At 38.6% G+C, this 27,329-nt stretch overlaps 2 protein-coding genes across 3 annotated transcripts in view; both read left to right on the forward strand.

Annotated features, from left to right (window-relative positions):
• Positions 1–3,570, forward strand: part of PIP4P2 (phosphatidylinositol-4,5-bisphosphate 4-phosphatase 2) — a 22,392-nt gene extending 18,822 nt beyond the window's left edge. For both annotated transcript variants that reach the window (XM_042808777.1, XM_042808778.1), the window contains exons 6-7: positions 1,367–1,457; positions 1,994–3,570. In XM_042808777.1, coding sequence (XP_042664711.1) covers positions 1,367–1,457; positions 1,994–2,137 — 235 coding nt within the window. In that variant the 3' untranslated portion in view covers positions 2,138–3,570. The remainder of the gene's footprint in view (positions 1–1,366; positions 1,458–1,993) is intronic.
• A 13,322-nt stretch (positions 3,571–16,892) lies between these two features.
• Positions 16,893–26,185, forward strand: CUNH8orf88 (chromosome unknown C8orf88 homolog). Its single transcript, XM_042834606.1, has 6 exons — positions 16,893–16,992; positions 19,985–20,077; positions 20,821–20,897; positions 23,282–23,363; positions 24,145–24,251; positions 26,049–26,185. The coding sequence occupies exons 1-6, from the start codon at positions 16,893–16,895 to the stop codon at positions 26,085–26,087; spliced, it is 498 nt and encodes a 165-aa protein (XP_042690540.1). The 3' UTR covers positions 26,088–26,185.
• The last annotated feature ends 1,144 nt before the right edge of the window (positions 26,186–27,329 follow it).

Here is a 27,329-nt window from a genome sequence, read left to right on the forward strand (position 1 = left end):
GAAATAATGCTGGAGTAAAGCTGCTTAAGGGAATCTATTTCAAGCCTTCCTAAGATGAATGTATAAAGAATTTTAGTCACATGCAAAGCATATGATACCTTGCTGTGTGGCTAAGCAACTGGAGCCAGAAATTTGGTCAGTCATATGATGGATACACAACTTTAGTTCAGGAGTGCTTTATTCTGTTGTACTGTATTCTGAAGTATGTTGAACCATCATGAGATGAAAATTACTTTCTCTTCTAGCTTTGAACATGCTGTAAGAGTTTCCAAAGGCATGCTGATCTCCTAGTGTGGGAGGAAGTACTTTAATGATGATACTGTGCTGCAGGGTGCTCCAGAAGTACCTCTAAGATAGATTTATGAAATCACATCTTCCACTCTGGAGCTTTTAGTTCTCTGTGTTCAACAGCATCAAATAATATTCCTCATTGGTGTAGCTGTATGTGATTAGAATTTCTTGGCTTGAGATACACTTGTCATATAATTCTGAGCTTCCAGCCAAAATGTTCTAACCTGTAGTGAAGAATGTAATGTTTTATTAGCATTTTATGTTCCTTTTTGCTGAAGCACTTTAATAGTTTGTATAATGCAGCAGGCAGAGACAAAGCTGCCTGTCTAGGAGTTTGTAGTCTAGATGATGAGTGACAGAACTTCCAAGGGATTTACTTGCTTTGCTTGCCAGCAGTGATTTGTGCAGCTAATTTGGCTTGCAGTAGATGTCTGAAAGAAAATTGGAAAGCAAAAAAAGTTGATACATTTCTGCAGTTAATATAACTGACTTAAATGTCTAAGAATTTCAGTTTTTGGCTTTGCATTTAAACTTCAAGAAATAGGGTAGTGCTTAGCCTACTGACAATACTGAGTCTGTTCCACTAAGTAAATTGTGCATGTTCTTACTGTTAAGATGCTTAGGGGCAGTAGAACTGATTTTCATTTACTTAGGTGCAGTGAGTATATTAAAGACTTGTATTGATGTATTAAAAGACTGAAGGGTGTCTTACAGCCTACATGAAGCTTCAAAGCAAACTTGTTTTTGCAATCCAAAGGCTCCTCAAGATATTTATCTGGGTCCACTGTGGTAATAAGATAGATACACCTAAGCCACAGGTGTGTTACTCTTCTCTTTGTTGGAAGCATTTTGAGATGCAAGGTTATTGCTTTTTGTGTGTGTGTTCTTGTCTGCCTATAGTGCCCCTTTAAACAGACTCTTTCACTCTTTAGCATTAATGTAGGCTTTCCCTTTAATTTCATAAACTCAGGTCGGTGTATGTGTATTGCTGATTTTTTTTTCTAATTATGACAGACCTGCTGCTTTTTGTGTGATTCTCTTCTTTGAATTCTAAGCACCTTTTATTTTCTAACAGTTCTTCTGTTGGAAGTGCATTGCCTCGGAGACGTTGCTGTGCATATATTACAATTGGAATGATTTGCATCTTCATTGGAGTTGGGTTAACTGTGAGTGATGTGCTATTTTTGTACTTAAAATGGCATTTGGGGCTATGCATGTACAAAAGAGCTCCTTTCATTGACCAGCTCTTTTATTCCCAGCATTTGAACAAAATTGCTTCAATTTGTGTATTGTTGTCAACTCTATTGTAACTATGGACATAATTATCTGAGTTAGCAAGAAAAATGTTCCTAAAAGATCTTCTGGCACTGTGAGATTCTCCATTCTGAGAATTCTTCTCCATTCTCCATTCTGATTCTGATCTTATATATGTCTTTTATCTTTCTGTGGGGGGGAAAAAAAAAGGCTTCATTTTAGAAATACTGGGGCATCTTGCTCTTGCTATGGCTCTCAAAACTTTCAGGTTTCTAGAAATACATACTGTGGCATAGCCAGAAGTGTAAGCCTCACTGCAGTGGAGGGGAACAGGATTCAGAAGAGTTGGTACTTGTACAAATTATAAAGGAATGTACACCTTCTTATTCTGCCTTGAAGAACAGATATTGCTGTGTTTGACACTTCTTGTTGTTTCTTTTCTTTTCAGGTTGGTACACAAGATTTTGCCAGGCGATTTCATGCCACCTATGTTTCTTGGGCTATTGCTTATCTCTTAGGTTTAATCTGCCTCATTCGAGCCTGCTACTGGGGAGCTATAAAAGTCAGTTATCCAGAGCACAGTTTTGCATAGAGAAATTGTTAGATTATAGCAGATGCTCATCTATTAATTCTGGATATTACATCTTGGACACTTTTAAAACCTTTCCTGTAAGGATTCCATTCTGTTCAAAGTAGTTCTAAGACTGGAGGTCTCTAAGAACAAATGTTCATTGCACTACATAATATGCAAATAGTTTGTTTTGCTGCTAGATTCCCTAGCTCTGAATACTAAAGCTGTGTTTACATGTTCATAACTCTTGTCTTTATAGGTGTTGAATTTGATTTCAACAGACAGTATTAAGTTTTACATTTCTTTCGTTATGTTAAAATTCGTTTGCCATTTTTCTAGATGATCAGTAAGAATTCAAAAGCAAGAGTGTTTATAAGTGTTTCTACAGTAGCTTCACATTTGTACTTAACATTTTAACTACAATTATGTTCAAAGTGGCTTGCTTTAAAACCTAAGCAATAAGCATTTTGCTTGAACTGCTTACTGTATCTTTTGCCTAAGATCATAGTGACCTTACTGGGGAAATGAAAGTTACAAGTGTACTTCAAAAGACTGACACTGTTGATAGAGACATTTGTAAACACTGTATGCTTTGAGATTTTCAGGTAAAGAGATGCTATTTTGGTAGTTTAAATAAATTTCCACTTAGTCAGGATTGGATTTCAGTTAGGGTAAATGCTTTCTTCTCATGGATCCTGGGACTTGGGTGTTTTTTGTTTTACTTTTACTTGGCAGATTCTAAAAGCCATGCTCGGATTATGGAACTTAACTCTGGTTATTTGTGCAAGTTCCTTTACAGGGTCTAAGGGAAGCATTTCATATGACCTGTTTAGAAATACTTCACTGTCATGTAGGTGACTGTAAGGTGGTGATGGGTTGCCTCCTATTTTCCTTTGATCATGTCAGATTTTTCCTGTTTGGGAAAGTTGAGCACTGGTCGTTGCAAAGGGAGACACTGTAAATTCACATGTAAATTCATATTAACTGCTGTAGTAAGAAAATGGGTAAACTTGGATCATTCCATCAGAGTACATCTAGTCAATTGAGCACTCGTAATAAGAGAATACGGAAACAGAACGCTTTTCCTAATGATGTATTCACAAAGGATTGAGGGACCAGTTCTTGCACTGCCCATCTTTATAGTTTTAAACAAATTTTTGCTAAATTCAGAAGGAATGTCCTGAGTGATTTAGACTGTAGTGATTTAGATAATGGGGTTGGATGGGTAAATTAATGTGGATGTTTCAGGGATACATGTAATTTAAATTATCTATGTTCCTCCTAGGACATAATGATATTCAGATAAGGATTTTGGAGCACAATAAATGTAAATGATCAAACTGTAAATGATCTGTCTTTGTATGATGCTAAATGTATAAAGCAGTAGCTCAGGATTACAATGTACCTTTTACAAATAAACTAATAAAGAAATAAAGATTATTATTCGAACTTAATACATTTTGTTTTTTATATATAAGTACGAATACAGAAGTGGAAGAAGAATTCATTAATATGATAGGTGCTGTGCATTTATGGTGAGCTCTGCCTTTTTTGCTGAACGGAAGCCTCAGGAACATAAAAGAACAAGAACAAATTGCTGTTTTCCTGACATTTTGGGAAGAATGCAGAGAGAATAAATACCAGCTGGGACCACTGCTGGGATTGTGTTCTCTTCTGAATGACTGATTGAGAGGAATACAGTAATGTAGTCTGTTTTCTTAATGCTGTTAATATCCCTCCATGGTAGGTGATCATTGTAGTCCTTTGCGTCTTAAACCTTCAAATACTTTTTCTAGTTGTCTTGTATTTCAAAATAATGTCTGCCCTAAACATCTTGAAAAAGAGTCAGTGGAAGCTGCATTGAAAATCATCCACTGCTTTTGTATCCTAAGAGAAGGAAAAAAAGGAAGCCTGACTAATGAAATAATTGATGAGAACTTAAGAAAAATTATGGCATTTTAAACATGCAAGAAAGTTTGTACAGAACCGTAGAAGGAAATCTATCAAGAACTGGAATAGATGTGGTGACTTGTGAAGCAAGTTCATTTGCAGAAAGTCCTTGTGTTCTGTGCCAGGCAACATTTCAATCCCTTAAGCTTTCACTAAGCTTTAAATTAAAAAAACAAGCAGACCTGTCCTGTGCATACTGACTACTAGAAGAATTTTGAGATTTATTATTAGTCTTTTTAGATCACTAGTTTCTTTTGTTGGCTTTTAATGATCTTTTCCTTGATCACTGTACTGCATTGGGTGGGGGAAGGAACTGTCTGAACTCAGGATTAAGGACTCCTGTGCTTTCAGGCCTTATCTTTCCCCTTTCTAAATCTCTTCCCCTCCTCACTGAAGAGATTTAAGTGAGAGAGATGGAGTGTTGCTGACTAAAAACTGTTCAGACCTTAACTCTTTATTTTTTAATCGTGAACCTACTGGTGAATGTCTTTTTTTTCTTGTATCCCTTATAGATTGCAGTATGTTTCATTATAAGTGCTGTCCTCTGGTCTTGCTTTTTCTGAAGTTACGCTTGGTTTTCAGAAGATCATTGCAATGAGCAGCATGTTGAAAGGAGACAGAGGTTTCAATTCAGCCAGAAATTCATCATGAAGTACATAAAGAAGGTGTTGAAATATCCTCGGAGCCATTTGTTGAAATGTTGAAAAATAGAATATGAGCAATATTTGTTTTTTTTCCGCTCTTTCAGGTAGTATATGTTTTCACAAGGCAGCAGCTTAATATCAAATGTTAGAAAATCCCTGTAACTCAAAGCGTGGACTTGAATAATAATTAGGTGAGCAGCAGCAAAAATGACTTGTCATGTTAGATCAATCTAAATGTCTTTTAAGTTATGGTGCAAATGAAGCACAGAATGCAACATGCCCTCTAATGGTTAGCAAAACCATCTGAAAACACTTTTTAAGTGTTTTCCTAAGCAAGCTTGTGAAACACAGCAGTAAAATTATTCAAAGATTGTTAAACAGGGGGGGTGTGTTTGCCACTTGTGTTTCTAAAGTATGCATTTCATGCCTAAGTGGTAAAAAAAAAAAAAAAGCTGATAAAAACTCAGAGCAAGCTGAACGGCTGGATTTGAAGTCAAATTCTTAAATTGAGGGCAATATGCAATGAAATAAAATCAATTGCTATCTTCCATAGCTTGTAGCTAGGAAGAAATGCTAATATATCCCAAAACATATCCACTAGATAATATGTCAGTAGGATGGGGATGGTGGCTAGAAGATGAAACAGTCTTTGCTTTTCTGCTCTATGGGGAGAGTCCTCACTGAACTTCTGTGTCCAGCTTTGGTTGATGCATTTCAGGTAAGGTATTGACTGATTACTTCCACATGAAAACTGAAATGAGTAACTTGAGATGTCCAAAGCTTGACGTGCAGAACAGGCTGAAAGAACTAACAAGGACATATTTGAATAAAGAAAAGGCTGCAAAAAATAACCAGAGAATAAGAAGTAGATATCAAAAAAACATGACATAGATTGCAGAGATTTAGGTTAGGTGGGAACTTCAGGCAAAACTTTGTTAGAGAAAGGAAAAATAAAAATGCTGTATTGTTGTAGTCATAAAGTTAGAACGTCTCTCAGGAATAGGACAGATGTACTTAGATGTACCAGGAGAGAGAAAAAAAAACATAGCCTCGTTCCCTATAATACTGATTCTAAGGTACTTCTCTGCCTGTAAGTTTTGATGTAATTATTAGTGGAGATTTTTTTTTCCATTAGACCATCATGAAAACAAAACACATTTGAACAAGACACTGAGATCTGGAATTGTATTCCAAAAGGTAGGACTGATGTGGTGCCTTCCTTGCTGTGTATAGTATTTTCCTCTGTGGAGGTCTTTGCTGTATTATTTCTCTAACACTGAAACAGTATTTTCCCCTTAAATAATGTCAGGAGATAAATAAAAAGCAATAAAGCCTGAACTCTAATGTTCATAAACCATCTTTTCCAGAGGTATTGAAGGTCACCAAGGAATTCATGGTGTGATTTCTGCAAGAAAAAATGTGCAGATCAGAGGATGATGAGTTATGATTTTGCTTGGTTTCCATTAACCTGTTTTTCTGTTTTGGGGGGATAAGTGGTTTTATTATTCTTTTTGCCTCTTTCTCACTCTTCATGCCTTCCCCCTCCCAAAAAAAAAAGAAAAGAAATCTGAGGTAGAGTTGCAAAACTTCAAGCTTGTTTTGCTGTTTTTGTATTTTGAGACCAGAAAAAAAAGTTAAGGTTGGTCTTAACAGCTCAGCAGCACTGTCATAATATCTAAAACCTTTTGATTATTTCAAGCAGAGAAGAAGCAGAGCACATGAAAGAGTGCTGCTGAGGGCTAGGCTGGTGAAGCAGTTTGCCTTCTGGACCAGGTCATAGACAGGCATCAGAAGGCAACGCTCAGGGGAAGCGGTCGGGGTGCGACTTCAGTCTATGCAAGGTAACACTAGGAAAAAAAATATCTGTATGGAAACAAGCTCTATCAGTTCTCATTCCTGGCATGAGTTTACTTTTTTTTCAAGTCAAGTTTCAAGCACATCATGTATCTCTTTCTGCTTACTTTCCCTCTGTGATTTTGGTTCACAATTGCAAGGATTGATGTTCCTATTTCAAAAATGAAAACATGAAGATGCAGAATTGCTTAGCTCTTAGCTCAAATTGCTTAGCTCTTAGCAGTAGAAAATTGCAATCCTAACGCTTTTGCAAGCTGGATGCTCACAGCATGCATGTTTCTCTTATTAGCAAGGTTTCTTTTCTTTATGGTGAAGTTAAGAATACATTTGTTGTAGTAGCCATGTCAGCTTCAAGTATTCCACTTGTTCAGCTTCCCACTAGCTTCTGTCACCCTACCATGCTCCAGCAGCAGTGCTGTGCTGCAAAGATATCAGGGAGAAAGCCTGGTAGAAAGTAACTTCAGAGCTGCCTCATTGGTTCAGATTTCCTTCTGTGATTTTTGCCTGTACAGTTGATGTTTGTCAGATTGCGTGGAGATGGAGGAACAAAAGGCTGAAGGTCAAGAAGAAGAGGAATTTAATCCAGTTGGAGTCATTTGCAGGACTTGGTTACAGTTATCTGAGCCAAGGAGAAAGATACCTAAATTCACTTTCTTAAAGCTTTAATCACAAAGAAGCTTTTCTTTTAGAACAGTGCAGCTACTCGTTAGCCTGAGGAGCTAGCAGCTCATCTTCTAGGCTCCCCTGGAAGCTGAGTGGAAAGTTCTGAGAGGAGGGATCCCTGTATCACTTTCTCTGCTTTTACATTCAGTTGTAGGCATTTAGTGTTGGCTGCTTTTGGAAAAAGGACTTTGAGCTAAACAGACAGAATCGCAGAATCACCAAGGTTGAAAAAGACTTCCAAGATCACATGATTCAACTGTCCACCTACCACTAGAATTTCCCGACTAAACCATGTCCCTTAGTACAACATCTAAATGTTTATTGCACACATGCAGGGATGGTGACTCCACTGCCTCTGTGGGCAGCCTGTTCCAGTGTCTGACCATTCTTTCAAAGAAGAAATTTTTCCTGACATCCACCCTGAATCTCCCCTGGTGCAACTTGAGGCTGTTCCCTCTAGTCCTGTTGCTGATTACATGGGAGAAGGGGTGACGCCCCACCACAACTTCCTTTCAGACAGTTGTAGAGAATGATAAGGTTTGCCCTGAGTCTCCTCCAAGCTGAACAATCCCAGCTCCCTCAGCTGCTCCCCATAAAACTGCTCCAGACACACTCCAGGGCCCTGAGCTCTTTGTTGTACTGAGGGGCCCAAAACTGAACACAGGACTCAAGGTGTGGCCTCAGCAGTGCTGAGTACAGCAGGACTATCTATCCCCTGTACTGAGTTTCCTTGCTCCTGCTGGCAATGCTATTTCTGGTGAAAGACAGGATACCATTGGCTGCCTTCTTCTGCCCACTTGGGCACACTGATAGCTCACGTTCAGATGGGCCTGCCCTAGGTCTGTTTCTTCTACAAAATCTTCCAGCCATTTTGCCCTAAGCCTGTAGTGTTGCCTGGAGCTGTTGTGGCTAAAGTGCAGGAGCTGGCACTCAGTCTTGTTGAACTTCATCCCACTGGTCTCAGCCCAGCTATCCAGTCTGACCAGTACCTACCTACCCTCAGGCAGATCGACATTTCCTGTCAGCTTGGTGTCATCTGTGAACTTACTGAGGGTGCACTCAATGCCCTCATCCAGGTCACCCATAGAGATATTGAAGAGGACAGGCCCCAGCACCGACCCCTGGGGAACACCACTTGTGACCGGTTGCCAGCTGGATTTAGCTCCATTCGCTACCACTCTCTGTGCCCGGCCCTCCAGCCAATTCTTTACCTAGCACACTGTACCTGTCCAAGCCACGGGCTGCCAGCTTCTCCAGGAAAATGCTGTGGGAGACTAATCTTTGATCTGGTCCTATATAGCCACTTTTATGGTTCCTTTTTAACAGGTTATTAGGAAGAAATGCGTTCACCTAAATCTTTTGAGCAAGCATAACAGCTGTGACAGCGTAATGGGTTGGAGATTGCTGATCTGGTGGGGTTAGTAAAATGACTGTCAAATGGTCTTATTAAGAACACTATAAACAATGGCTAAAAGACAGTACTGGATGAGAAACACGGTGGGCTCCTAAGGTCAATTGTGTATTAAAGTTTTATACAACAGAAGTGTGCCGGATGTGAAAAAAATAATTTATTTCTAAGTAAAAATAATGCTGGCTCTTTTTCATAGCTTTGTATCAATTTGTAATGACACAGCTGCAGTTCCAGCTTAAAGTTGAGTGCGTTTCTCACTGTCTAAAAAGCTGAGGGGAAGACAGAGCACTGAGGTTAGAAAAACACCTCAGAGGGCATGTTGCTTATTTCCCTTGGGATATCTGCTAGGGACAGAGATGTGCGAAGAAATTTCAAGACTGTTTTGAGTAGAAACTCTGTGAGAAAGAAGATGCTATCAGGCTTAGAGGTCCAGGCCCAAAGGCACAGCGTGCCGCCTTCACAGAAAGACCAGGATGAACTTCTAGTATTCCTCAAGCAGCATTTTTAAACTTTCTCTGGTATTTGATGAAGCCTCTTACACACACACGTGTCTCTCCAGCCATATGTCCATTTCTGTCTTAAAAAAAAAATAAAAAAATGCAATAACCTAAATAGAAAATTAAAAAATTGTTTTTACAGTATTTACCCCTAGTATTTTACTTATGTAATACTCAGTTAATTTTATTTTTGTGACAAGATTGTTGTGCTTCTTCTTGACGTTTTCATTTTTTAATCTCTGACTGATATTACTGCATGTAATTTATTCCAGTCTCAAACTCATTAAGTACTGGAAATTTTTGCCCATTTAAGAGGTGTCTTTATAACATGCCCATCATAACTTCTGACCATTTCAGAGAGATAAAGCATAAAGCACCTTAAAGAAATGAATCTTTACTAAAACTTCTATTGCATATCAACTTGAAAGGGACTGTGCACTTCCTGAAAGGCTCTGCTAGCTTGGAGCCTCTTACCCTGAGCAGGCTGCATGGCACAGCACCCCAAGTATTCCCCAGGTAAGCCAACAGAGCGTATGTAGGTTTTCAAGAGATCTGTGTCTGTATTGCTTTGAACATGCAATCACCTTAGGAGTCTTCACTATTGAAAACTGAGTTTGCTAAACTGGCATTCTCAGATTTTTTCCCATTAAAAAATTACTTGGCTACCCCTCATCATTGCTGAAGAGGGCTATGAGAGCCCGCAGTGCTGCTTATGCACCTTTGTTATTAAGGAAGCAGAAAACAGTACTGTGCCCTTTAACATAAATGTGCACTACTGTTACTTTGCTGGGACGGTCAATTGTGCTTTATGCATTGATATTTAACTTACATTTTTCATTCTCTAAGATTTAACTGTCTTTTATTTTTGTTTTGGTGCGTATTATGTCAAACATTAAGGAGCTGCAACACCTGTGGAAGCGAGAGCCCGCTCTGAGATTTGATCATGCTTGTGTATGTCCCCTGCATGTCCCCCTTTACAAAGCTATGTAATGTTTACAAATCTATGTAATGTTGTATTTAGATCCTCTAAACTGGACATTTGGATGATAATGGAGTTAAGCAAAACTATTAAAAATACATGCATGGTACAGAATGAATTACATATCATCGTATGCTGTGAAATGGCTTAGATTTTGGCCAGAGATCTCTCACATACACACACACACAGGAAAAAAAAAAAAAAAAAGAAAAAAAAAAAAGAGTTCTCATCATTGTTAGGCTTTAATCTCTTCCTACGTTTGTGTGCAGTCAGCCTTCTGTAGGCTCTGAGTTAGGTTACAGCAGCCTTCCGGTACCTGAGGGGGCCTACAGGAAAGCTAGGGAGGGACCTTTTATAAGGGCAGGTAGCAACAGTACGAAGAGAAATGGCTTTAAGATGGAAGAGGGTAGATTTAGACTAGGTATTAGAAAGTCTTTAGTGTGAGGGTGGTGAGACACTGGAACAGGTTGCCCAGTGAGGCTGTGGATGCCCCCTCCCTGGAACCATTCAAAGCCAGGCTGGATGGAGCTGTGAGCAACTTGGTCTACAGGGAGGTGTCCCTTCCTATAGCAGGAGGTTGGAACTAGGTGATCTTAAAGGTCCCTTCCAATCCAAACCATTCTATGATTCTTTTCCAGCCCTGATAAGGTTAATAAAACATTCATCACTGTAAGCACCACTTTGTACATACTATCTTATACAGGGATAGCGTGAGAACTGTCCCCAGATTCATTAATTCTATTCTGATTAGAAAAACGCTGAAGTGGTCTCATTTACATATTGCTAAACAGACAAGATACTGGAGGTGTCCTGAAAAAATCACTGGAATCTACATTTCCATTCAGAATAGTTCCAGTTTTGTTCAAAACGTCCTGTCACCAGTAAAAGAACTGGTACAAAATAGGGCCCATTGCCTGGTCCTTGCAGCAAGTCAACACGTCACAAGGCTGATACTGAAGAAGACACAAACCTTACAAATGAGGTTTCTTTTTTTTTTTCCCCAAACTTAAAAATATATAATATCACAGCTATTATTTATAGTAAAACCTCAGATGTGCAAACAAGAATTTATTTTGCAAAGGCAGAAATGGCCTAGTTATCACACTATGTAGTTCTGGTGATAATGAGAATAAACCGTTTACTTGCCTTTGTTTTTAGAGTAAAATGCAGAAAAAGTAACCATTAAGTATATTGTGATTTTAACATATTAAACCACTCAAAAACACTATGCAGCCTTTCCATTTCAAATAAGATTAGAAATGGTCTGGAAGTAAAGCAAAAGTTCCCACAATTCAGTGTAATTGAAACTCCAAATTGAAAGGTTGGCATATATCTCATTTTGGGAGGAAGTGAAAGCTTTCCAATTCATAGTCCTCCATCATGAGTTCGAGAAGGAATACTGTAACCTCACCTAATTCAGACTCTGTCATGTGAACTGCTGGATTTTCCTATGCTTTTAGCATTAAGAAGACAGGGCAGGTTAAGTGCGGAGAACTCTTATCTTATGCTTCGCTGAGTGCAGAAAAATCAATGCTGCTGTCACGCACAGACAGCACAGCCCTGTGTTGTATGACACTGCCCATTGCTGAGCCAGAGAAAGAGCCAGGCTAGAAGCCACAGTAGTTACAGTGCACTGATATGAGGAAGAGTTTGCAGCTCTGAAACAAAAGATATTACCACAGAACAATTCTTATTCTTGTTATGCCCAGAATAGCTCATAGATAGATACATGTACATACATTTAACACTGCAGTAAGTGTACTGGACCATTGCTAATGTTGGTTATTGAGAGCAGGCAAAGGAAGAAGAAAGTGACAAAATATCCTCATAGAGATTTAAATAGTATATGCTCAGGGAAGGGACTGTTTCTTAATCAAACAGTATTTCCTACATGAAAATGAGAAACTGATCTGATTTTTTTGATCTGTTTTCTTCTTCTTTTTTGTAAGATGAATCTAAAACTCTCAATTGTGCCATTAGGGGGCCATAAAAATACTCTATTCTATTCATTCTCAATAATGTCAAAGACTTTAGGTTATTGTTTTGCAGGCAGTGAACTTTTTCCAGTGCACACACTCAGGACTGCTATATTCAAAATATCAGATTATTTTTGATTCCTGTGATGGGTGTAGGGCTTCATTTACAGAATATGTTTACCAGGCACTGCTTTTGCTTTCTGTGTCTTCAATTAAACCTATGTTTGGTTGATGAGATTGGCAATGATTTTGCTTCTGACATCCTCCTGTATTTGCTGTTCGGTGACTCTGCTTTTCCTCTGCCTTTGTGAGTGTTTAAGAAGAGCAGAGTAACAGGATAAGGCTCAGAGTATATGGATGAGAAAATCTCAGCCAACAGACCCTTCTGTCCTAAATTGATGGGTCCATTGCTACAATGAAGTGGCAAGATTAGGTGACAGGCAGTAAGTAAATGCTGAGGGTATTGGAGCATAAACTGTACAGTTTCTGTCTTCAGTTAGCTGGGTAATCTCCAGCAGGGAATGCCAAGCCTCATAGGGCATTAGTTTTCCCTTACTGCACTCCAGTACTACAAAGTATCCTACATTTGCTGAGCTTTCCCACTTCTGGTAATTAGCTCCTGCTGCAAGGAATTCCAGGCCAGGCAGGGAGTTGTTTCACTGACTATCAAATTGCTGTTTCTGCTAGAGAAAAGAAGGCTGCTAAATGCTAGACTTTATGCCTCTTATCTGTTATTTCTCACATCTCTCCAGTGTACTAACTTGGTTCTCTCAGGATAGTTTGCCTGGCAAGGGCTTTTAGTTCCAGGCAGTGAAGCACAGAATTATGCTTTTACATTTGCTGTCTTGGACAGCACACAGGACAGCCAGGTTATATCTGTGTTACTGGTAGGTACGTGCTCCAGAATCCACTTTAGGACAAGGCTGAGGCTCATCCCCCACCTCTTTCTTGCCCTGCTTCCAGAGGGAATTGGAAGTGCGAATCAGAAAGAAGCTGCAGGGTGCTGCAGTAGTTCTCACTGTCCTTTTCCAAGATTAGAACATATCTGCTGGGTATGACATGATGCATTACCTGTCTTAGAATATAAGTAAATACAGGTGCAGACAGAACGGACTGGAAAGCACTTCTGCCGTACTGTGCTTTTAAAAACCTAAGACACATGCACATAGAACACAGACGACATCTCACATGAAACTTCAGCATGTGCTGAACTTACATTGACTGAGAGTTTGTCAGCATATTAGATGTACACCACCAACTAGAAAAATGGAGTGAACTGATTTAAGACAGATATTCACTTAAAAGCTATAGAAATATTAATCTTGTAAGTAAATTAAAATTTGAATAAGTCAGAAACTTCATTCTGATTCCTTATAAGACAGCCCTACCTTACAATCAAGAAAAGATAAATGAGGTCAGGATTCTTTACTTTCAGTACTTGGTAACTTCTACTTAGCCATTTTACAAAAATATATTTTAGGATGACAAACCAAGGTGTGTGATAGTGGAAGAATCATTGATGTCATTCTTACCCTCTTATGTATACACACACATCTGAACACGTAACTGGTTTATTGTGTTGGAATTGTATTTCCTATTTGGTCTGTAAATAAAACTGTCAACAATTTTAACAACTATTTTTCCCCACAGCTGTAACATAAATAGATTATCTCAGATCTGAGAAATATGAATGCACTGTTCTGATGGCTGTAATTTGTACATTAACTATGCTTTTGCACAACTGCTGAAAAAGGGATTCCTTGTATCACATCCAAATGTTGATACATATATATGTATATATTAATAATTCTCTTGGTCTTGACTCTTGTCTCCATTTTACTGTATGCTGACTTATCAGTGCAGGGTTGGGTGGCAGTTGTTGAATCATATTGTATGGTCTCAATCTAAAGTGACTCTTAGTTATGTTATTTGAATTCCTGGTATTAAAAGCTATGACTGTAATCTCAGTCAGTGTAAGAACTAGAAGTAATTCCCATCAATGAAATACTGGAAAGCAAAATTTTACATACTATTGGAACATAAGCAGATTTCTCTTGAAGTTTGTTTTAAAATTCAGAGACTAACTCCAGTACAAGTAGAAAGGTCTTGTAATTAAGCTATGACAGATATATCAGATAGAAAAAGCTCACGGGGAATCTATACAAATAACAGATGAAATTCTGGCCCAAACCTATGGGGGAAATAAAAAGTTCAAAATTTTCACTAAATTAAGCCACAATTTCAAAATTCCATTCTCCCAAAGCAAATGGAACTCTTCCAGGATATTATGAACTATGAAATGCTTAAGTCTCTTTTGCTGTGCATATATGAAAATACACATTATCTACTTATATCTAAATATATTCTATTAATCTCTCTACTACTAGGTGTCTGTGCACAGACTACAGAACTTTGTTCTGGAAACAACAGATGTGGATGAATTTTAATCCATTTGTTGATTCTTAGTTGAAGATTTGTAGGACCACAGATTGAAATTTTCATGTTTTTGTTAGTACAAGATAAGCCAACAAGGGATATAACCACAGACTAGAAGAAAATATCAAGATCTTCTCGCATGCACAAAAGTTGTTAAGCCTTTCACTGTAATCCAGCAGTTTTGCTTTTCTAGGATCAGCTGTCCCATGGCATCTTCTTCCACATTATCCAGTGCGATTCTATCAAAGTACAGCTCTGCGTCTGAGATGTGCCCTCCACATGCTAGTTCCTTCAACAGATACACGGTTGAGCTTTCTAAAATCAAAAGGGCAACTCTGGGAAGTGTGGAGCACCAGTGCTGGTCCTGGTAGTGACAACAGATGCTGATGTAAAACCTTTGTAACATAATGGATTCTGTGGTTTCTATGACATTTCTGCCTTTTCATCTTCCTGCCTGTAGGTTTTGGGATCTTCTTCTTGAAGGAGGAACAGCAGGTGATTCTCAGAGCCTACTAAATAAGGTCAGTTGAAATTCCAGTGCTCAGTGTCTGCAGTTGCTGAGAGCATTCAGTTCACACAATCCTGAATGCAATGTTCAGTTTAGGTGCAGTAATTAAGTTTTATAATTCGGTACTGCCATCTCACAGTGATGAAAGATGAGCAAGGCAGTCCTTTCTCAAAATAGTGACTGTTTAATGTTTACGTATCTTTTGTATACTTATTTGTAAAATTATTTTTATGTGCCCTTTGGGGATTTATTGATCTTTTTATGGTTACTTCGATTGGTGTTTTCTAGATTTTTCTCCACATTTACAGTGATTAGAAAATTGAAAGACAAATCATAGAATCATAGAATGGCCTGGGTTGAGAAGAACCACAATGATCATCTAGTTTCAATGACCCTGCTATGTGCAGGGTCGCCAACCACCAGAGCAGGCTGCCCAGAGCCACATCCAGCCTGGCTAAATGTTGAGATTCTGTTAAAATTAATTTTAGAAAATTAACTTTAAAGAAAAGCTTAAAATCTTAATCCAAGAGAAGCATGAGAGTTGACAGAAGTGAAAGTTTTGTATGTGAAGAAAATACATTTTCATTTATTAACATACTCAGTGCAGTATTGTATACTTATCATCAGCATTCAAACCTCTTTTGGTTACATGTTTTGTAGGCACTAAGTGCACCAATAAATTCCTGCTTTTAATTTAACAGTTTCTCTAATCTATAAGAATACAATTAATCATCATTATCGATATTCTAAATTCTCAAATCTGTGAAAATCAAGAAAAATCTTTATAGTTAGGAGGTCAACTTTAGGAACAGACAGGAATAAAAGAAAGCTTTTGCATTCTTTCTTTGTGCTAGTGACAAGGAAAAAGCTGATGACAAGAACAGCTGAAGTAACCACTTCACCAAGATACAACCAAAATATTCAGTAAGCACATTTATATGTATACACACACACACATTTTTCTTGCAGTGTTTTTCTAGTGACTGACTAATGAAGACAAATGGCATTGGAAATTTTTTGATGTGTGATGAAGTTACTTTGAAAGTGGCCTTAGGAAAAAAAAAATCTCAACAACGACTGATGCATAAATCACAATTACACATGCAAGTAGACTGATTACACCTGGCACAATTGAATGACAAATTACACGGAAAAGGTCTTTTAAAACTTGCAACTACAAGTCTGCCCCCAGGCTAGCCTGAGAGTCCTTTCATTTCAGCACACCATCACTCTGCTACTAACTGCCATTCGTTTGGAAGATAATGTAAAATTACAATTAAATGCTCATTTAGATGTGCAGTCGCTCATTTTTACACATGCAATATGGAAACCATTTTTCATTAGTGCTTTGTGCTTTTCTGAACTGTATCTAGTGAAAAGAGTAAATGTGATTGTACGACTCTCAAATCTTTATACTTCAGGAGCACAAAAAAGTACGTTAAAAAAAATAATTCAATAAAACTATTAGTTCACCAAATAGAGATTTTTGTTGTTGTTTTTCATTTAGATTTTTGCTCATACATGAGTAAAAGCTGCGATATTTCTATTTTACTATATATAATCCTTGACTAAGGATAAAATATATAATCCTTAACTAAGGATTATGTATTGGTTCTTCAAGTTATTTGTATCACGTATTTGAGAGATCACTGGCCTATCAACACACAATCCAAGAATATAAGTAACATCAAATGAAGCAGAAATTTCTGCAAGAATGGAACCAGCACCAGAGAAACTGGTAGGCAGCTGATAAAGTGGACGAAGCAACTTATGTTTCCACTTACCACAGTCAGAAGCAGGATTCTCTCTAAGCGAAGTACGTGGTGGCTTAAGCCAGCAGGTTGCTGGGCTCTGTGAAATGGCTGTGGTCCAGTGCTCCCTCTGCCTGCGCCAGAATGCTGAAAAGCTGGCCTCACTGCTACTGCTGGCACTGCCAAGTCAGGGTGGCAGCGTGCAAGGTGATAACTATTCCTGCTGGGATGATCAGTGCCTCAAAAAAACAGCCATTACCAGCACTAATATTTCCATCTTCCCAGCAGTACCAGACGCAACAAGCTGGCAAATTATCTGGCACACTCAATTTCTCTCCTCTTCGGACCCCATTTCTGCCCCTGTCCTTTTATCCTTCCTTTGTGTATTAACAGCAGCAGCCCAGCCCACAGCCTTTGTGAAATACACCAGTATGGCTTCTACTGTTTAATCCATCCTCAGCGTATCTAAACCTACAAAAATACTAGAATAACATGCGAAACTACATCACTGTACATAATGTCATTTTGATATGTAAACCACAAGAAAAGCTGTGTTGATCATATGGAAGCATTCTGCAGCACCTGACCCCATCTCTGGAGGTGTTCAAGGTCAGGTTGGATGAGGTCCCGAGCAGCCTGGTCTAGTATTAAATGAGGAGGTTGGTGGCCCTGCCTGTGGCAGGGGGTTGGAGATTCATGATCCTTGAGGTCCCTTCCAACCCTGACCATTCTGTGATTCTGTGACACAGTTCTTTCAGAACTGCAAAAGTCCTGTGGGGAAAAAAAAATAAAAAATAAAAAAAGCAGCTTTGTCTTGGCTGCCCCACTGACTTTTCTGTTAGGAACTGTTCTGCAGTAGCAGCAGACATGTAACATTTATGCGCACTTACATATTAATAATTAATAAATAGCACTGGTTTAGCTAAAGGATAAGGTTGATCTGGATAGGGAAGTAACTGTTTTACATTATAATCCTCAGAGAACAGATGACACGGGCCAGAAGAAACATGATACAATATAAAGTAATGATACACTTGGGAGAGATGACTCCAAACCATACTTCAAATGGCAGGAAGCAGGTTAGCAGGTTTGAAGAGGTACTACACCCATTCAAGAACGTGATGGTGCACTGCATAGCAGGAATCTAACTGGAAAGTGTTGTGTTAGGGAAAAAAATGCTATGGGAACATGAGACCTGTATCTATTAGCCTCCATTTCAGGGACAGTATCGTACTTTGCTCATCTGACTTGAGGCAAACAATTCAGAGGTGGCAGTGAAGAAAAAAGTAGTAGTAGCCAAAAGTATGGTTGGTGGAGCAAAAAAAAAAAAAAAGAAGTCTTTATAGGTGAAAATTAGTATCGCAAATCTTAACGTTAGTAATAAAATTCCTTATCGAGGTATTTGCTGTTTATGTAATCAAGCTGTATGATTTTGCATACCTGTTTTGAACTTCTGGAGTCAGAGGAAGTGTTGGGAAATTTATGTACTAAAATAATTAAAAGATTTAAGAAGTTAAGGATTTTTCATTAATGTTGTGAATTTAAATAACTGAGGTGACAACCTGGAATCTAAGAAACTAACATCATCAAATTCTGATCTGCCTCCTCGGGAGTTAGCAGAGCCTATGCTATGCTGATGCCATGGTGTAAGGACAACACGTTTGAACTCCAAAGCAGGACGCGGCCACGTGTGAGCAGCTGGCGCCCGTTCCCTGGTGTGACACACGGTGCGGTTGGGCTGCTTTTCAGTTTCCAGTGTGTGTTCTCTCGGGCCTGCGGGTTTTCTTCTTCATTGAGGTGGCTGCACCTGGGGAGGCCTTAGGGCTGTGTACCAAAGTCACTCCCTTTCTCCTTATTTCTGCGGTAAGGCCCCAAGGCAACATGGCTGCGCTGTAGAGGACGGGTATCTCGGGGCGCAATCCCGCCGGGAGCGGCGCGGGCAGGCGGGCGCTCAGTGACCGTTCAACGGCTGCGGCGAGGGCCCGGCTGGGGGCGGGCGGGGCTCGGGCGGCCGACCGGGGAGGCGGTTGAAGGTGGTGGGCAGCGGGATCCTGATGACCCACAGTGGGCCGGGGGGAGGTGGTGAGCGGCGGGGATGGGTGGGAGCCGGGGAGCCGGGTTGTGGGCTGTGCGAGGAGAAAGCCTGGGCTGCGGCAGGTGCCCTGGAGTAACGTTCCCTCATGGAGGCGGTGCTGCCAAGGCCAGCCTTGCTCTGCTTTTCTTGGTATTGCAAGGATAGAATAGTGTGAGAATGCAAAAGGTTAGGCTGGGTGACTTGTGGAGATCTTGTGTAGTTTCATCGTTGTGCCTGCTGGACTTAAAAAGGACGAAGTTGAGCTGTCTTAGCACCAGCACTGATCTTGCCCCTTTCCAGATTGCCCTCTCTTAGCTTCCTTATTTGTGACTGTGTGGTTCTGTGGGCACCCTTGGAAATTTGGGGGCAAGGGGAGAATGGGATGTTTGTCATTGCTACGTGATCTTGTCTTGCTCTACAGGAGAATGCTTTCTAAAAATGGTTGCTTCATTCTAGAATCTACCAGCACGCATGCCATTTATCATCAGGATACAGGGGGAAACTGGGGTTTTCTTTTTCCACCTTCTGATGCAGCAGATATCAAAGAAAAGGGGAAATGGTTTTAAGTTGAGGGAGGGGAGATTTAGGTTGGATGTCGGGGAAGTTCTTTACAGTGAGAGTGGTGAGGTGCTGGAACAGGCTGCCCAGTGAGCTTGTGGATGCCCCGTCCCTGGAGGTGTTCAAGGCCAGATTGCATGGGGCCCTGGGCAGCTGGGGCTGGTATTAAATGTGGAAGTTGGTGGCCCTGCCTGTGGCAGGGGGTTGGAGATTCGTGATCCTTGCAGTCCCTTCAAACCCTGACCACTCTGATATCAGTGATATCTCTGATATCAGTCATGCATTGCTTTGTGTGCGTATTTAGTATCTAGAATATAGCCTTAAGTAAGCATTCTTAATTTGGATAGAATGAAATTTAATCTTCCAAGTCAGCAGTCTCAGTTCGTTCTGCAGGAGTTTTCTTTGCTGTTTTTGTCTACAACTTCTCAGCCTTATCTTTTCTTGAGTTGAGAAGTTTGTAACACAGGGGAATTCTTAGTTTCGTTAATATCTGTAGTTTCAATGGACTTGATAGTTTCCTGTGAATTTATTTGCTTATTTATCCTGCTGCTTTTTTTTTTTTTAAAGCGTTGCACTTCAAAATGCTGAAGGGAGCTCAGCAGTTCGTTGGCAAATCCCTCCAGCCAGCACTACCTGCGTCCCATTTGCCTTCTAAACAAGGTGAGTAGCTTGCTAAGCCAAAACGTCAGTTTCTTTTAAGGAGATAGGAAGGGTATGTAAGGTTTATTAGAGTTTCAAAGTTGATTTATTCAAACTACAGAGATGTATAGCTGTGCATTGGTCTTTCTATATCATCTCTGTGGTGAGATCTTAATTTAAAGTACATCAGGTTTTCTGATTTTGTATTTGTAAATTTGGCAAACTGTAGGAAACCAGATCAGGCCTTAAATTTGGACTCTTGGGTTAGTTGACTATTTCTGTTGAAAACATTAAAAGCATGTAATTTAACAAACAGATTATTGTTCAATTTTACTGTATTGTTATCAAGCCTTCATACAAGTTAGTGGAAAAAACAAATTAAAAATTCACCAAATGCAATATTTATATCAGGTGTATGTATTATTTGTTTGTTGGTTTGCTTTTTAAACCTGTTTATGCATTCTGAGTATTACATTACTGAAGCTATTAATAAGTTGGAAATCTGTAGTGGCTGGAGAAACAATGCCAGCATCACCAATGCAGAAAGAAACTGAGTAATTTTTCATATTGTGTTAAAATTCATGGTAGAAGTGGAAAATTGGTCCTGTGGTGAGTTAGAGCTTTTAATGTGTGAATAAATGAATTCCTATATAATCTCTTTGTAGTTGAATTTCAGTAATGCCCTGAAGGCAAGTATCACAAAATAAAATTGCAGGTTACATTTACAGTACTTTTATTGTAGTGTTTTCTCTTATCTTTGCCAGCATCAGAAGTTGCTTTCAACTTTCAGACTGAATTACCTAGCAATGCTCAAGTATGTTTGCAGAGTAAGGTTGACTGGGTGAGTACTGAGTAAATACTGAATGACAAAGCTGATGAAGGTGCATGTTACAGCATGCCATGAAATAAAGTTGAGTGGAACCTTTGTGTTTCTCAGTGAAAAGTGGTATTTCTAGCAAATGCTGTCCTTAAATCTGGGTGTTTGACACTAGAAGTGTCAAAAAGAAGTGTGAGATTCCAACCAGATGTACAGTAATGGAGGCATTTTGTTAGCAGTGCTTCCACTTGCAGAGAGGAAGAAAATCAAACTATGATAGGTTCCGCACTGTTCTCAAGTCAATTTTCAAGCAGCTAGGTAGCAGTGAACAACCTGATTTAAATGATTAATTAACTGTTTTAAAGAATTAAAAATTAACTAATTAAAAAAATTAGTTGAGATGTGTAGCCTGTGGAAAATGTTCAGGTTTTCATGAGGTAGTACTGAAGCTTGAGCTTTCTCTACAGCTGCTACTGGCAAAAAATCCTAGCTGTGAAATTACGTTTTCCTTTGTTACAAGCAAAATGATGTTCAGGGAGTATAAGTGCCTGAGAATCCAGATAGAGCTTCTCCTGGATTTTGCACTGTGAATCATTTAAAGCCAAGTATTCTTTTTATTCCTTCATGATATACAAAGCAGTTTTGAAAGAAAAGATACGGAGAGTGCTGAGTTCACTGCATCACCTAATATGGAAGGAAAGGCTTGACAAGGCTCTGACAGTTTTAACTTGCAACTTAAGTGTAATGTGAAAATGAACTTTAGAGTTTTGAAAATACATGCAGTGATGTAGGCCTGTTCTTTATAGATTAATTCCATTCTCTTAGATGCATTTCACATGCGAGCATGTAAAAGACTGTTTTTGCATGTGGTGATTTTCCACTGTTTAGGTCTTGAATTGAAAACCGCACATACCATAAATTGTGATATTAGAAAGCGGTTGGCAGAGTGCAGTGATGCCAGTGGTACAGGAAGAAATGTTGTGGTGACAAAGTCTCACACATCACTATAAATTGCTGTGGCTTTTGGGGGTTTCTTTTATCTTGGGTTTTAAAAAGAAGTGCATTCCAAAACTTCCAGTCCTTCTTGTTTCCTCAGTTCTCGCCTGCCTTCCCCATCTGCCTCAAAATGAGATTAAAATTCCTTGGCCAGTACTGTGATGACAGTCTCGCACATTACTATAAATTGCTGTGGCCTTGAGAGTGTTTTAATGCACCTTCTTTGCTGTACTTTGAAGGCGCTTCTTAATAGCTCAGATTTGCCACGACTGCTCAGAAATCAGAAAGTGGCAGTTAGAATTAGCAGCATGATTCGCTGGTAACTTAATCCTTCTAAATCCCTAGATCTTTCAGATTTTATTCCCTGTGGAAAAGGTAACTGGTCAACCACAGAAAGTGGAAGTGTGAGCAGGGTAATGCTAAAATATTTTACCATTTCATAATTCTTATCTGTGACTGCAATGTGCTTAGCACCCCCTGAAAACTAGTAGTGCAGTTAAAATACTGAGTGTTGGCTGCTATCTTTTTTAAAAAAATAAATAGCTCCTGCTTTTTACAAATGTAGGTATTTGAGAATTTTTTTTTCTTTTTCTTTTTTTTTTTTTTTGGAGGGGGTTGGGAGATCTGTTTTAAGATGAACAATCAGTGCAGAGAAGTTTAAGACGTAGTGGTGTACGTGATGGTTTTTTGTGATTTCTTTTATCTTGGGTTTTAAAAAGAAGTGCTTTGCAAAACTTCCAGTCCTTCCTAGTTCCTCAGTTCCTTGGCCAAACCCCTGTGGAACTTTTCAGGAACCAAAACAAATTTTGGAGGGGAAACTGTTTCCATACTTTCCCAAATACTGATTTCAAGATGGTGTGGGTTTTTGTTTTGTTTTGTTTTGTTGTTGTTGTTTTTGTTTTTAGCCAGATGGAACTCAGTGTTGTACTGTAAATGTTGGGTCTTGCTGCTTATGAAACATTTCATAGAATCATAGAATTGCACAGGTTGGGAAAGACCTTAAAGATCATCAAGTCTAACTGCAACCAAAGTATACTACCCTAACAACTCTCCACTAAATCATTGTGGGGGAATCCAAATCTCTCATTCTGTGTTAAGGAAAGTCTTTTGTCCTCCTCTTATTATTCTCTGGATTCTGGCAGTGTTTAGGTTAGATAAATGAGGAGATATTTGTGTTGTTATTAAAAAACAGCAATAGCATTGTAAAATCCTATCTGAATGATTGCTGTTTCAAATGTGCGTATTCTTTTTAATATAGGTAATAAGTAATACCTGCACTGCTCTGTAAGTAGTTGAACTGTTCCCTTATTATATATAATCAGTAATAAGAAATGTTTTACACATTCAAGTGAAATCTCTCGGACTTTTTACTTGACCCCTATTCCTGTTAACAGTTTTGCTCCCTATTTTAGTTATCTGAAGTGACCGAAATGAAGATCTTAACTCAAAACACAGTGCCTCTTCAACCCAAACAGGAATTGGATGCAAAAAAAGGTAACAACGCATTGTAAGCAGATGTTTGTCAGATTTGTGTTTTCTGGGTAGAAGGCAAATGAATTTTGAAGGGATGTGGGCTACATATTGGTTGTTTTTCTTTTATGATTAGTTGAGAGTTTTGTTTCCTTTCTATAGCACAGTTTAAGAGCAATGTGAAACATTATTGTTTTCCCATAACATTCCATGTAAGTGTAAATGTTTGCCACAAGTGAGCTGGGAAACCTCCAGTAGAGTAATGAGACTTAAGTTTGATTTGCCTTGTAGAAACATGCTACTTCTGTGTGAGTTACAAAGAGGCTGTCTTCCAGGGTTCCGAGACCAACTACTGGTATTTCCTTGTTGAACAAATTGCAGGGAGTCTGTAGCATAAAATTGGGCTCACTTTTTGCATTCTTTTGTATTGAAAAAAAAAACAAACAAAACCCAAACCCTTAATAGCCTGGAACAGTCTACTGTATTTACTTAGTCAGTGTGACAGAAATAAAATGGGGTGCTATGTAATTTACTACCAACATACAAGATCAGGCTTAAGTTAGTATTGCTTTTAATACTGCTTTTTATATAAAAGCAGATTTTTTTGTCTAAAATCATTGAATTACCAAGATGGGGGAAAAGACTTCCAAAATCATCTAGTCCAGCCATCTACCTGCCACCAGTATTTCCCCATGTCCCTTACTACATTTATGTCCCTATTTAACAAGAAGACACATCAGTTCTCTGCATTCTCAACTTGTGAGCATTAAACATCAATATTGAGCTTAATTATGTGTATTTACAGAAAGGATCAAATACAGCAGAGATTTCCTCTTGGAGCTTTCAAGCGTTTCGCTCTCTCAAAAGAAGCCAGAGTTTCTGCCTGATCATCCAATTGTACTTGAAAAACCAGTAAGTGTATTCTTTATTTCAAGGGAAGCTTTAAAGAAACAAGCATAGAGGTTTATAATAGCCATTTGGTAAGAAACATTTTTCTTCAGATTAGCCTGCTATGTCAATGAAAGCTTTCCATATGTAGATTCTACATGAAATCACAGTGCAGTGTAATTTTGGATTTTTATCTTAATTCCTGCTTTGCCTTTTCAAAATCAAAGAGAATAGTCTTGAAGGTTTGGACAAGTTCTGATTTCAGAGTTTGTGCATCGGCGTCCACTATAAAAATTGTATTAATGAACTTACTGTAGTTTGTGTTATTATTTCTCATCCATGCATCTGCAGAATGCATATTCTGTACTTTTTGATAAAAATATATGATGAATATGAAAGATATCCAATGGAGCCACTGTAACCTTGGAGAAGAAATAATCCTCAAATACCTGGTACACCAAGAATGGTTTGCATTCTGCCCATGTATGGGGAAACATTCATGTTATGAAACCAGCCTGCATCTTACCACTATTGGTGTCATTGGGGTGCAGTTCTTCAGAGTTCTTACCAGAAGTGTGGCTGAGATAATGTTCATCTGGGCACATCTCAAGACTGTTCTAAACTTTTTAAAGCTCTATTCTTTGGAAAAACAAAGTTATGTAGACAGCATCCCGTCTTCTTGTTTTGATATTTTACATCTTCCTGTGATGTTTGTCTTCAAGTTTAAAGTAAGGTTTTGAGGTTTTAGTTGTTTGAAAGCTGGCTTTCAGATTAAAAGTTTCAGCTCTTGAATTTCAAGATTTTTTTTTTCCCCTTCTCTTTCAGTCCTTTGAGTTTCTAAGTGAAGTTGTATATTTTAGTTTGGTAGTCTGGGGGGAGGTGGGAATTGCATCTTAGTTAAATTATTCTTATTTTTCCCAGTAAGAAAAGAGTGTTACAGCTCTAAAGCCAAAGTGCAAAAAAAAAATTTTTTTTTAAGTGTTAATGCCTGGTTTAAAAAAAAAAAAGTTAAAAATGCAACTGGAAAAATAGCCTTTTTCTGCACTGTCATAGCTGGATTAAGATAAATTTATCTATATCCTTTCAATAGTCCCTTGTGAATTTTTGATCTTGAGAAATCAATTTTTAGTATGACAGTTGCTTTCTTTTAAATAGCAGTCCTGGACAGCATCTTGTTTCTGGGGCAAGTTATTAGGGGGTGACAAGGAAAGAGCTTTTATATGTTTGCATGAATACTTAAGTAGAAAACTCAGAGATCTTTAGAAGGCAAACTAAAGAATAAAGTACCGAAAAAGGTTTTTGTCCTAGTTCTTCTGTAAGTTTTATTGTGGTGTGTTGAGGCATAAAATTCACAAACTACCTTATTCGTATTAAGGGCAATGGAAATTTGGCTATTAAAGATACTTAAATGCCAAAAAATCTCTCGCTTGAAAACATACAATATCAATTTTGATAATGCATGCTCTTACATAGTTATGTTCATGGATAAAGGAGGACCCGTGCAGAAATTGGAGGGGAAGACTGAGCGAGAAAATTGCTTATGGCATAGCTAGATTGCAAGGAATCAGCTGAGGGAGAAAATACAGTAGAAGCTGGTGTAAGCCAGGGTGGGGTGCATAAGGTTGTTTTGGGGTGGGTGAGTGTATGTGCAGGAAGGTGGCATAAGTGCATTGTTAGATTGTTTTAGACATAAGATTATGTTACTGTTGATAGTGTCTGCTTTCAAAAGCTTTGTTCTCTGTTGGTAGAAAAGGTTTATAAGCAGACCTACGGAAACTTAGTTTTCTTGTCACTGAAGTAACTTGAGGGTTTGTCTTGCAGGAAAACAGCAACCCTTTTGTTGACATATACAAGAAGTGACAGGTAGCTTGGAAGATGAGAAATCCATCAGTGAAGGAGCTACATGTAATGTAGACCTTCAAGATTTTTAAAGGTACTTGGGTGCCTACACGTGAACACAGGAGCTTACAAAGTCTGTACAAATACCTATTTCTATCTGTAATTTCTGGAATGCTTCAGAAGGCAAAATACTTCGTAGCACCTGAGATGGTAGTACAGTTGCAGTGAAAATAAATCATTTTACAGTTTGGTGTGACTTGTTGTTGTTGTTGTTTTCTTTGAATAGGCTGCATTACATAGCATTACTGTTTGACTATAAACTTTAAAGCAGTACTTGACTGAGGCCTCGTTTGCTCCTTTCTTACCAGTAATAAAAGAATAACAAACACCATCAAATCTCAAATGTGTCAGGATATGTGCTCCTAAAGGTTTGTTTTTTTCCTCTCTTCTCTTGCAATCTTCCTGTTCACAAAATGTGAATCATTGCATTTCCCAAAGCTGTTTGTAAATAACTGTCCAGTTATTTCTTCACTTTTGTCCAGTTATTTACTCACTTTTCTAACTGGAAACAGTGGGCAACATTAAGAAACAATACAGCTTTTCACTACTTGTCTTACCTGGTAAAGTGTATGCCAGTACATAGTGGATGCTGTAATTTATTTTGGTTCAGCTAGAACAGTATTTAGAAGAGAAAGCATAAGTGAGTATTCATCTACAACAACTTTCAGTTGACAAGGATTAGTAATAGTTATTCTGTACGAATGTAATCATCTTCAAAACCTGAGTTCAGACCTCAAATAACATGCTGTGGGTGGTGAAGGCAAGTTTTCAGCCTTTCAGTGGCAAAAGGTAGCAGGAGCTAAATCAGATTATGTTGAATATTAATTAGTGCAGAAAAATGTCAAGTTTACTTTCACAGATATTGTTTTTTTTCTTGCAATTGTGCTAATAAACATATTATTTTAATTCCTTTTTATTTTTTTTATTTTTAGCAGTGGTTGGTCAGTTAAAATTAGCTTGCAAGTATATTCTATTCGTATACTGTATGCAAGTCTGGTGGTTTCACATCAGCAGGTACCTAAACTCTAATACACCCCTTTCTCGCTGTCCTTCCTCAAAAGAAGAAGAGGAGTAAATACTGTGAGATTGGGATGGGTGGAGATAAGGACAGGAGACATCACTCTCAAATTACTGCTGTGGGCAAAGCAAGCAGTGCAGGGAGATTTATTTAATTTATTACCTATTACTAACAGACTAGAGCAG

Source organism: Centrocercus urophasianus, unplaced genomic scaffold (assembly GCF_019232065.1).
Source record: "Centrocercus urophasianus isolate 14NV4802_14NV808 unplaced genomic scaffold, USGS_Curo_1.0 seq_11, whole genome shotgun sequence".
In the NCBI taxonomy this organism is placed as follows: domain Eukaryota; kingdom Metazoa; phylum Chordata; class Aves; order Galliformes; family Phasianidae; genus Centrocercus; species Centrocercus urophasianus.